At 39.4% G+C, this 12,129-nt stretch overlaps 1 protein-coding gene across 1 annotated transcript in view; it reads left to right on the top strand.

Moving 5' to 3' along the window:
• Positions 1-11,755, top strand: part of ATM (ATM serine/threonine kinase) — a 132,116-nt gene extending 120,361 nt beyond the window's left edge. The window contains 7 exon segments of the mRNA XM_049778655.1: positions 2,258-2,344; positions 7,577-7,644; positions 7,646-7,688; positions 8,883-8,929; positions 8,931-8,951; positions 11,227-11,363; positions 11,473-11,755. Of these exon segments, the coding sequence (XP_049634612.1) occupies positions 2,258-2,344; positions 7,577-7,644; positions 7,646-7,688; positions 8,883-8,929; positions 8,931-8,951; positions 11,227-11,363; positions 11,473-11,656 (587 nt within the window). The 3' untranslated portion in view covers positions 11,657-11,755.
• The last annotated feature ends 374 nt before the right edge of the window (positions 11,756-12,129 follow it).

The following is a 12,129-nucleotide window of genomic DNA, read 5'->3' as shown; positions in this document are numbered from 1 at the left end:
TATAACCCTTGCCATTGGCATCCTATCATCGAAGACTTCTTTGAGATCTAAGTCTTAGAGTGTTCTGCCATTGTTTTCTTCAGTGGACTTATGGATTTGGGTCTGATCTCAAGGTCTTTAATCTACTTTGAATATATACACACATACACAGAATAGTCTCACTCATCTCTGGGATTTAAGAAAAATAAAAGGGGCCAGAGAGATAGTACAGTGGTAGGGCATTTGCCTTGCAAGCAGCTGACCTAGTACTAATGGTGATTCAAATCCTGGCATTCCATATGATTCCCCCCACCCCCAATGCCTGCCAGGAGCGATTTCTGAGCAGGGAGCCAGGAGTAACTCCTGGATGTGCCGGGTGTGATCCAAAAACAAAAACAAAAAAAGAAAAAGATAAGACATTATTGTAATAATACTCAGAGACAACAGAGATGAGGGCTGGGAGGATGGGCCCATGGTATGAAGCTTATCACAAAGAGCAGTGAGTGCAATTAGAGACATTACTGCAGTATTACTATCATGACAATGGTAGTGAGTGAGACTATTCTGTGTATGTGTATATGTACCACAGTTTATTTGGCCACTCATCTGTTGTTGGGCATCTAGGTTGTTTCCAGATTCTGGCTATTGTAAATAGTGCTACAATGAATATAGGTGTGCAGAAGGTATTTTTGTATTGTGTTTTTGTGTTCCTAGGGTATATCTGTAGGAGTGGTATGGCTGGATCGTATGGGAACTCAATTTCCAGTTTTCAAGGAATCTCCATATTGTTTTCCATAAAGGCTGGACTAGAAGGCATTCCCACCAGCAGTGAATGAGAGTTCCTTTCTCTCCACATCCCCACCAGCACTGAATGTTCTTTTTGTTTTTTGTTTTTTTTTTTTGTTTTTTGGGCCACACCCTGTGACGCTCAGGGGTTACTCCTGGCTATGCGCTCAGAAGTTGCTCCTGGCTTCTTGGGGGACCATATGGGACGCCGGGGGATTGAACCGCGGTCCGTCCTAGGCTAGCGCAGGCAAGGCAGGCCCCTTACCTCCAGCGCCACCGCCCGGCCCCAGCACTGAATGTTCTTATTCTTTGTGATGTGTGCCAGTCTCTGGTGTGAGATGGTACTTCATTCTTGTTCTGATGTGTACTTCCTAATGATTAGTGATGTGGAGCATTTTTTTCATACGTCTTTTGACCATTTGTATGTCTTCTTTAAGGAATTGTCTGTTCATCTCTCCATTTTTTTGATGGGGTTAAATGTTTTTTCTTGTTAAGTTCTGTCAGACTAAGAATCTGTATCTTAGGTATTAGCCTCTCATCTGATGGGTATTAGGTGAATAGTTTCTCTATAGTATCTGTAGTAATCTCTCCCTTTTCATTTTTCATCAATTTATTAAGTTTCTTTCCCTTTTTTTTTGTGAGTTTTGCTAGTGTTTATATCACTTGTTTATTATTTCAAAGAACCAACTTTTGCTTTGGTTGATCTTTTGGATTGTTTCTTGAATATCTACTTCATTGATTTCTGCTGTAAGCTTTGATATTTCCTTCTGCCTATCTATTTTTGGTTTCTTTCGTTGATCATTTTCTAATTTTATAATGTGTCATTGAGTTATTTATGTAGGCCCCATGTCAGTTATAAATTTTTCTCTTAGTATCGCTTTTGTTATGTCCCACAAATTCTGATAATTTGTGTCTTTATTTGCATTTGTGTCCTGGAATTTTTTGATTTTCTCTTTGATTTCATCTTTGACCCACTGGTTGTTTAGTGAACTGTTTAATTTCCAGGTGTTAAATTTTTTCTTCTGTGTACCTTTATAGTTCACTTCTAATTTTAGTGCATTGTGATCTAAGAATGTAGTCTGTCCCATTTACCCATGGGTCCTCCAAAGTATAATCAGTAATTTTTAAGTGTAAACAATGCATTCACTGCTTTGGTCCTGCTACACTGCTACACATCGGGTATCAAACTTAACTTGCACTTTTCAAAGTATATTCATATGCTTGAATAAACATGTGCTTATTTTTTAGTAAAGTTTCAGTTTTCATGTAAGTCATCTAAGATTTAAGAAATGCATTAAGTAAGAAAATAGCTGTTAAGATTTGACTTAAATTCAAAATTGCCAGTTACAGTTATCTCTTTCTGTAGGATAAAAACCCTAAAAATACACTATTTATAAACTATAGATGTAGCATACTTTTTCCTTAGATAAAAATATGGCTGTGTTACAAAAATAAATCAGTGATTCCATATTACTGTTTTATTTTTTTTCAGTTGGTTACATACTTGGTCTTGGTGATAGACACGTGCAGAATATTTTGATAAATGAGCAATCAGCAGAACTTGTACATATAGATTTAGGTAAGTTATAAAAAAAAGTCTTTCTTCTGTTTAGTAAGATTGTCAAGATTGTCATGATTGTCAAGAAGGAGGAGTGAAAGTTAAGGATCATATCTGCAATAACTGATCTAATGTCACTTCCTTTATATTCTGCAGAAGCCTACCTGGATCTTCAGTAACAGTATCTTACAGTGTATTAGACCACAACAGAAACCTTATGTTAGACTTTGTCATTTTTACCTCTTTTTTTTTTTGGTTTGTTTTTGGGCCACACCTGGCAGCGCTCAGGGGTTATTCTTGGCTCTGTACTCAAAAATTGCTCCTGGCAGGCTCGGGGTCCATATGGGATGCCAAGAATTGAATCTGGGTCCATCCCAGGTCAGCCACATGCAAGACAAGTGCCCTACCTGCTGAGCTAGTGCTATGGCCTTATTTGTGCTATTTTACTTACTGTGTATTTTTTCCAATCTGTTTTGGTTTAAGTTTCAGGGTTTTAGTTGGTATTTTTTGGGGGTCTTGTTTAGGTTTTTGGCCCACACAGAGATGCACAGGGGGTTACTCCTCTTTCTATACTCAGGATACTCCTGTCCAAGTTCAGGGATATAGGATGCTGTACATTTAACCTGGGTCAGCCACATGCAAGGCAAATGTTCTACTTGCTATATTATCCAGCCCTTGGTTTCAGTTTCTAAAAACTGTGGTTTTTATTTAGAAATGCTTAGGGGCTAAAGGCTGGCTCTGTGCTCAGGAGTGATCCCCTTGAAATGTTTGGGGACCAGATTAAATTCCAGTTAGTAGGCATATGTGTAGGAAGGTACTTTACCCCAATTGTACTATATCTCTTTGACCTTAACCTTTATTTTTTCTTTCAGTCCACTTTGTGTTGTGTCTTGAAACCCATGCAGAAAGCCTTGGACATAGACCATCACTAGAAATAGACAAGGAGTTCCCTCTCCTTCTGGGTGTCAGTAGAGATAGGGGGGAAACCTGGTATTCTAATAGCACACTTACAGTAACAAGTAACAGGTGTTAGTAATGAGGTGGTAACACCAAAGCCAACAAAAATATACTCTCATAAGTAGACATTCAATTGGTATATTTTCAACTCAAACTGGGTAACCTCAAAATAAAAAGTGGTAATAATTATAAACATTGAAATGATGAGGATACTAGAATTATCTGACAGAATGTCCATGGGTTATCTTTAGAGGGTTCACATCAAATCCCAATGCTTTTGGGGAGTATTGTCATTTTAAATTATGTTAATCCTGCCAATCTATGAGCAGGGTATGTGTTCCATTTTTCGTATGTCCTCTCCTATTTCTTGAAGCAGGGTTTTGTAGTTTCTTTGAATAGGTCCTTCACATCTTTAGTTAAGTTAACTCTCCCAAGATATTTGAATTTGTGTGGCACTAATGTGAATGGGGTTGTTTTCATTAATGTCCATTTCTTCCTTATCATTATTGGTGTATAAAAAGGCCATTGATTTTTGTTTGCTTGTTTGTTTTTTTGGGTCACAACCCAGTAGCTCTCAGGGGTTACTCCTGACTCTATGCTCAGAAATCGCTCCTCGGCAGGGTCGGGGGGACCATATGGGATGCTGGGATTTCAAACCACCGTCCTTCTGCATCTAAGGCAAATGCCTCACCACGGTGCTATCTCTCCGGCCCAAGGGCCATTGATTTTTATGTGTTAATTTTGTAGCCTGCAACAATGCTATATGAGTCTATTATTTCTAGAAGCTTTTTGGTAGTCTTTAGGGTTTTGCTAAATATAGTATCATGTCATCTGCAAAGAGTGAGAGCTTGACTTCTTCCTTACCTATCTGGATGCCCTAGATATATTTTTCTTGTCTAATCACTATAGCAGGGGCTTTCAGTACTATGTTGAACAGAAGTGGTGAAGAGAGGATAGTCTTGTCTTGGTACCTAGAATTTAGAGGAAAGACTTAGTTTTTTTCCCCCCATTGAGGATAATATTTGCCATTGGTTTGTGATAGATGGCCTTAACTAAATTGAGAAAGGTTCCTTTCATTCCCCTCTTTGCTGAAAGATCCCTCTAAAGATACCCATGATGTTCTTTAAAGAAGTTGATCAGGACACTTCTGAAATTCATTTAGAACAATGAACACTCACGGATAGTTAAGCAATCCTTGGGAAAAAGAATATGGGAAGCAATTACTTTCCCCCAATTTTAAACTGTATTACAAAGCAATAGTTATCAAAACAGCATGGTATTGGAATAAAGACAGATCCTCGGATCAGTGGAATAGGCTTGAGTATTCAGAGAATGTTCCTCAGACATACAAGCACCTAATTTTTGATAAAGGAGCAAGAAATCCTAAATGGAGCAAGAAACACCTCTTCAACAAGTAGTGTTGGCACAACTAGTTAGCCACTTGCAAAAAAGTGAACTCAGACCCCCTAACATCATGTATGAAGGTAAAATCCAAATGGATTAAAGACCTTAATATCAGACCTGAAACCATAAGGTATATAGAACAACATGTAGGTAAAACTCTCTATAACATTAAGACTAAAGGCATCTTCAAGGAGGAAACTGCACTCTCCAAACAAGTGGAAGCAAAGATAAACAGATGGGGCCCGGAGAGATAACACAGCAGCATTTGCCTTGCAAGTAGCCAATCCAGGACTAAAGGTGGTTGGTTCGAATCCCAGTGTCCCATATGGTCCCCCCCGTGCCTGCCAGGAGCTATTTTGAGCAGACAGGCCAGGAGTAACCCTGAGCACCCGCCGGGTGTGTGCCCAAAAACCAAAAAAAAAAAAAAAAAAAGATAAACACATGGGAATATATTAAGCCGAGAAGCTTCTACACCTCAAAGGAAATAAAGCCTAGGATACAAGAGCCACTCACTGAATGGGAGAAATTATTTACCCAGTACCATCAGATCAAGTGCTAATCTCCAAAATATACAAGGCACTGACAGAACTTTACATAGAAAAAAACATCTAATCCCATAAAAAAAAAAATGGGGAGAAGAATGAACAGACACTTTGTTAAAAAAAGAAATACTAATGTCAGAAGGCACATGAAAAAATGCTCCCATCAGTAATCATCAGGGAGATGCAAATCAAAACAACGATGAGGTACCAGTGGTACACATCATAAAGAATGAGAACAAGCAGTGCTGGCGAGGATGTGGAGAGAAAGCAATTCTTATTCACTCTAGTGGGAATGCTGTCTAGTCCAACCCTTTATGAAAAGTGATATGGAGATCCCTCCAAAAAACTGGAAATTGAACTCCCATATGAACCAGCTACACCACTTCATTAGAGATATACCCTAGGAACACAAAATACAACTCAAAAATCTGTTCCCTCACATAGATATCATTGTAGCACTATTTATAATAGCCAGACTTTGGAAACAACCAGATGCCCTTCAACCAGATGAATGGCTAAAGAAACATGGTACATATACACAATGGAATATTATGCAGCCGTCAGGAGAGATGAAGTCATGAAATTTTCCTATACATGGATGTACATGGGAATCTGAGTTGAAGTAAGTCAGAGGGGAGAGAGATAGAAGCAGAATAGTCTCACTCATCTATGAGTTTTAAGAAAAATGAAAGACATTTATGTAATAATTCTCAGAGACAATAGAGATGAGGGCCTAGAAGGTCCAGCACACAATAGAAAGCTCACCACAAAGAGTGGGAAGTGCAGTTACAGAAATGACTACACTGTGGGGGCCAGAGAGATAGCATGGAGGTAAAGCATTTGCCTTGCATGCAGAAAGTCAGTGGTTCGAATCCCAGCATCCCATATGAATCCCCAAGCCTGCCAGGGAGCGATTTTGAGCATAGAGCCAGTAGCCCCTGAGCGCTGCCGAGTGTGACCCAAAAACAAAACAAACAAACAAAAAATCACTACACTGGACAACTAACATATACAATGTGAATGAATGAGGGAAGTAGAAAGCCTGTCTCAAATACAGGCCGGGGGGGGTTTGGGGGGTGCGTGGGGGGGGTAGGAAGATGGGTAGATTTGGGGCATTGGTGATTGGAAGTTCGCACTGGTGAAGGGGTTGTTCTTTATATGACTGAAACCCAATGACAAATCATTTTCATAATTGTATTTAAGACATTAATAAAGAAATAAAGGAATTATCTGACAGAAATGTCAAGGTAATCCATCACTAAAGTGCTTCAGGTGAGCTGCTGTAAGCATGTTTGAAATAAATGGATAAAACTACAGTAAGTCTCAGGACAGAAATAGTCTCAAGAGCCATTGAGAAGTAGTTGATAGGGTGCTTGCCTTGCAAAAGACTGACCCAGGTTCAATCCCCAGTTTACCAAATGGTTTGTAGATCCTGCTCAATGTAATTCCTGAGTGCAGAGATAGGAGTAATCCCTGAACACCTCTAACATCAAAAACAAACACAAAAATAGTCTCAGATTACAATCAGAAGATACTGTGATTACAATGACAGATTGCAGTTACAAGAGAACCAGGTGAAAATATTTTAGAACAGAAAAACACAATAATTAAAATTATAAAGTTTAAGTTACACATTATTAAGGAAACTGAGGGAATAGAAAAGGAGGCAGTGAATAGAAGACAGAAATAGACATTACCCAGTCTGAAAAACCATGCTGCCCCCACCCCAAAAGAGATAGTCTTAAGAAATAGAGTGAAACAGAATTCTGAAGATCTAAGTGGAAGAAGTCAGAGGGACAATACAAGAAGACTCTTACCTTGCATAAAAGTGGCCTAAACATCGAATGCAGTCCCCTGGGAACTGCTGGGCATGGCCCAGTCCCTATTCTGCCCACCAAAAACGCCTTCAAGCAAAAGAAAAGGTTCATTTACTAATGGAGAAAAGTCATGAATATACAATTCTATACATCTTTACTGATTTCTTTATTTTTAGTTAATATTTTTACTTACGAATGGGAGCAGAGAAACAGAATTCTGTAAAACATAGGAAGAGAAGTTAGAAACACCACACTGGGCTGTGACTCCAGCATGGAGCCATTACTGGGTTTCTAATCCAGGTTTCTTTGGCTATATCAAGATGTGGATATATTATTTAAATTTGAGTCATGTTCTTAAGTAAGGGTGGAATGAGGAGGATAAAGCAGAAATAGAATGTGACTCTGTGTGTTAGAATTGCTCAAATAGAGGTGACTGATTAGTATGTATCTCTGCAAATTCACTTTCTATTTGGGAGGAAGGGAAATTATCTGTGAAATCATCTAACCTCACTTTTTTTTTTTTTTAACTTTAGGAGTTGCTTTTGAACAGGGTAAATTCTTCCTACTCCTGAAACAGTTCCCTTTTAGACTCACCAGAGATTATTGTGGATGGAATGGGCATAACTGGGGTTGAAGGCGTTTTTCAGAAGGTAATTAATAAAAAGTTAGGTAGATGAAATGAGTTTTGGTGTTATAGCTTTTTGAACTTACACATACGTATAGTTTATAAAATTCATTACCTGGAATTATTAATCTAATGCTTCTCTGGTATTAAAGACCCCTGGGTCCAAGGATTAATAGTTATCTCCGTTCAGATCACTGAAGCTCACTGATTTATCATGTATATTTAACTATATAACATGTTGTTAGACAATTATATAACATGGATATCCCATAAATATGGATATAACATAGTTTCTTCAGAAGTAGCTGCTTTTTTCTTTTTCTTCAAACTGTTGGCTGATCAGAGATCCTATTTTGTATTTATTGTGGGGGATATAAATATTTTTAACCTTATTATCTTAAGGTAAGATAAGAGAACTTTACAGTTGTTCGTAGTTTTCCTAACATAGGTATGTTTGCTTAACTGTGGGGAGGGGTGTCATACTTATATCTTGCTGGTGCTCAGGAGCTATTCTGGTATTGGGCATGAAGGTCAGTCTTGGTAATACTCAGGAAAGGGGTAAAAAAATACTGACCCCTGGCAAAAACAGATCTTTCCCACATGAAAAGTATATACCTAGTTTTTTTAAGCTGTCTCTCTAGCCCTGTACTCAACATTTTGGGGAGTGTAGACTCCTGGCTCTGCACTCAGTATTCAGGGGACCATATGGAATGCCAGAGATTGAATCCAGATGGGCCACAGAAGAGGCAAAGGTCCTGTCTGCTGTGCGATTATCATTCCATCCCCCTTGTACTCAAATTTTAATGGAGCAAATTCTAGTAAAATTAACTAGTAATTACCACAGTAATCCATGACTAAAAGAAATACTTTGTAGTAGTGTTGTTAGTCTTAGTTTTTGTTGGGGGTGGTGAGAGGTTTCTCTCAATTTGACACATGCAGTGTCAGCAATCAAACGCAGGTATCCTGCATGTGCTCCAGTATAGTTACCTCTCCATCTGTCATATAAATGCAAAGATTGTATGCACATATATTGTATATTCGTCTTCAATTCAGAATCATCTGCCGAAACTCACTAAGTACTGTGATCTTTGAAATATTAATTCAGGAGTCATTTGACAGAAAGAGCCTCAATATAAATAATAGTAAATATATTATTACATCATGTATAATCTGCATTTAAAATACAGAATGAAAATGTTAATTCCTCTCTGCTTGTAGGTGCTGTGAGAAAACCATGGAAGTTATGAGAAACTCTCAGGAAAACCCTGTTAACCATTGTAGAGGTAAGTGGGTAATAAATAATGAGAATTGTTTTCTTTACCTTATGAGTGCCTTTGTGGACACTCATTTAGGGATGGCAGCTATGTTTCAGTGTGGCCAAAGAAGGCAGAGCAGCAAGTGGGAGGAGGTCGTGTAATCTGTAGTCTTTCATATTTAAACCAAGGCTTTGACATCTTCGATACCTTATATAGTGTTATTTTTAAATGACTTCCATTGGGGCTTTAAGGAAAGCCCGTTTTATAGCACTCTCTCCCTCCGTGGGTCAAACTGTTTAGGGTCAGGTTAATGGAGAAAGGAAGGTGCAAATGCTGATTCTGGAAGAACCTGGGTGAGAAATGAGGGCTTCAGATTATAACCTATGCCTCATTGTTTAGAAGTATAGCACTGCAGAATCACTGGCCCCTGGATTAAGTCTTGCCTTTGCAGTTAGTGAAGGCTTACAGGGTAATACATTTGCTCAGCTCTCTTCTTAACAAAAATCTCTGGCCTTATAAACACCAGAAATAATTTAGCTGTTCTGTTTTTTTTTTTTTTTTGTTTTTTTCTTTGGGGGGGGGGGGTCTGTACACCCAGTGGATACATGTTGTATTAGAAATTGAGCAGGAGTTGGCCTCAAGGAAATGGGAAGAAGGAGCAGAGAGAGCAAAGTTCCAGGTTAGAAAATGTGCTGACTTCTTATATTTTAAACTCCCAACCACAGGACTAAACCTTGAGTTTTGAGAAGTTTTTTGTTTTTGTTTTGGTTTGGTTTGGTTTTTGGGTCACACCTGGTGGTGCTCAGAGGTTACTCCTGGCTATGCGCTCAGAAATTGCTCCTGGCTTTGGAGACCCTATGGGACACCGGGGGGGGGGGGGGGGGGGGGGGGGGGGGGGGGGGGGGGGGGGGGGGGGGGGGGGGGGGGGGGGGGGGGGGGGGGGGGGGGGGGGGGGGGGGGGGGATCAAATTGTGGTCTGTCCTAAGTTAGCACATGCAAGGCAAATACCCTACCGATTGCACCACCACTTTGGCCTGAGTTTTGAGAAGTTTTTAACAAAAGATAGCCTTTTTTTTTTAAACACCCTGATTTGTAACTAACTGCAAGAAGAGCCTTTTGAGTAGAATAGATCTAAATGTCAGGTTTGAGATGGCTTGAGAATGGAGTCCTAGACAGTTAGCTCGGCTTTCCGACTCCTACTCTGTACTAGATACAGCCTATCTGAAAAGGAACAAGGACCTTGAAAGGTGAAAAGAACATGGTTAGAGACTTGGAGAGATAGTGCAGGGGGCTAAGACACATGGTTTTTATGCAGAGGACCACGTTCTTCCAAGAATCATTAGGTCCAGCCCTGTAAGATGTCACCCTGAAGGCCTTAAGCCTGCTGGGGTGGCCCAGGTAATCCACGCAGCATAGAACCTAGGCAGCACATCCTCAGGCCCCTGAATTGAGCTACAGGGACAGTTGTCTGGGCGTCCTCTGGAGAGGCCCTAGACTCCTGAAGAATGCTTGGAAGAATTCTTCATAGTAAAATAAAGAACATTGTGTGCATATCTTTTTAAGTGAAATAATTTTATCCAGTCAGGAAACATTACTCAGGGGATTTCACCCCAATCATGGACAATAATTCAGAATGGAATGTAAAACTCAGAGCATTACTTTAGTTTCCTTTATAAGGAAATTTTAAAGCATGTAATTCTTTAAGTTTGCTCCTCCCCATAGTTCGCTTCTGTGTGTCGGGCCTATTTTTTTGTTTGTTTGTTTTGTTTTTGGGGGGCCATATCTGTCAGAGCCTGTCTATCACAAACACAGTGCTTAGGGATCACTCTAGTGATGCTTGGGGAGACAGGACCATATGGTGTTAGGGATTAATCTGGGGCTCTAATATACCAAGTATATACCCTAGCCCATTGAGCTATCTCTTTGACCCCATCATCATCATCATAATCACCATTTATAGAGATCTCTCCCAACAGTGCTCAGGGGTCTAGAGGTCAGATCTGGTGATTCTGGATTTAGCAGCATAGGCCTGATGGTTCTTGGGCTGGTGACCTTGGTACTTACTGTTCAGGCCCAATGGTGCTTGAGGCCACCAGGGGCCACACCTAGTAATTTTGGAGCTGTGGGGGGCATGTGATACTTGGAATCAAACTGGAGCAGGGAGGGAGAACAACACATGTGCTCTACCCTTTTGAACTATTCCTGGCCCTTGAACTGCTTTTTTTTTTTTTTTAACACAGACTCTAATCTTTCTAAGTATCTTATCAGGTGCAATCTGTCCTTCTGATGTCTGCTTCTCTAGGTACTCCTGTATGATCCTCTTTTTGACTGGACTATGAATCCTTTGAAAGCCTTGTATTTACAACAGAGGTCAGAAGATGAAGCTGAGCTCCATTCCAGTCTGAATGCAGATGATCAAGAGTGCAAACGAAACCTCAGGTGAGCCATTTTTTAGAAAGGACTATTGTCACTGGTTCAGATCCATACCCCGCCCCCACCCGGACCATTTAAAATGTTCCACCTCTTTAAAACTTGTTTTCTTTATTAGTGATATTGGCCAGAGTTTCAACAAAGTCGCTGAGCGGGTCCTCATGAGACTGCAAGAAAAACTGAAGGGTGTGGAAGAAGGAACTAATCTTAGTGTGGATGGACAAGTTAATTTGCTCATACAACAGGCCATGGACCCCAAAAACCTCAGCCGACTTTTCCCAGGATGGAAAGCTTGGGTCTGACTTTCAGCATATAAATTGCCCTTGAACACAACATTTTCAAATTATTTTTCAGTCTTCATCTCCAATCCACTCATATACATTAAAGAGGAATTATTTACATACATCATTGTATATTTGTAAAACTTTGTTTCATACTTGTTTTAGTTGCCTAAAAATTGATAGTCTCAAGAAAATTTTTCACTTTAAAAATAATTACCATTCATGTGATACTTAAGCTGACCATTTCTTTCTTTCAAATACAGATTTTAAATAGGATTTTATTTTCACTGTATTTTAAATTGTTTTGAATTTTAATACAATTTGTATTGTATTTTAAATAGGATCACTGGCTTGTGATTTAACTACAAATGGAAACCAATATTTGCAGTAACTTATCCTTCAACATGAACAGATATACCTCGTCTTGAAGTAGCTTCTATTTTAAAAAGAGAGATGTATGATACATACTATATTCATTAATTGGAATATTAAAT

This window comes from Suncus etruscus, chromosome 8 (assembly GCF_024139225.1).
Source record: "Suncus etruscus isolate mSunEtr1 chromosome 8, mSunEtr1.pri.cur, whole genome shotgun sequence".
Classification (NCBI taxonomy): domain Eukaryota; kingdom Metazoa; phylum Chordata; class Mammalia; order Eulipotyphla; family Soricidae; genus Suncus; species Suncus etruscus.
Note: the sequence above shows the minus strand (reverse complement) of the source record. Positions and strands in the feature narration are given on the sequence as shown.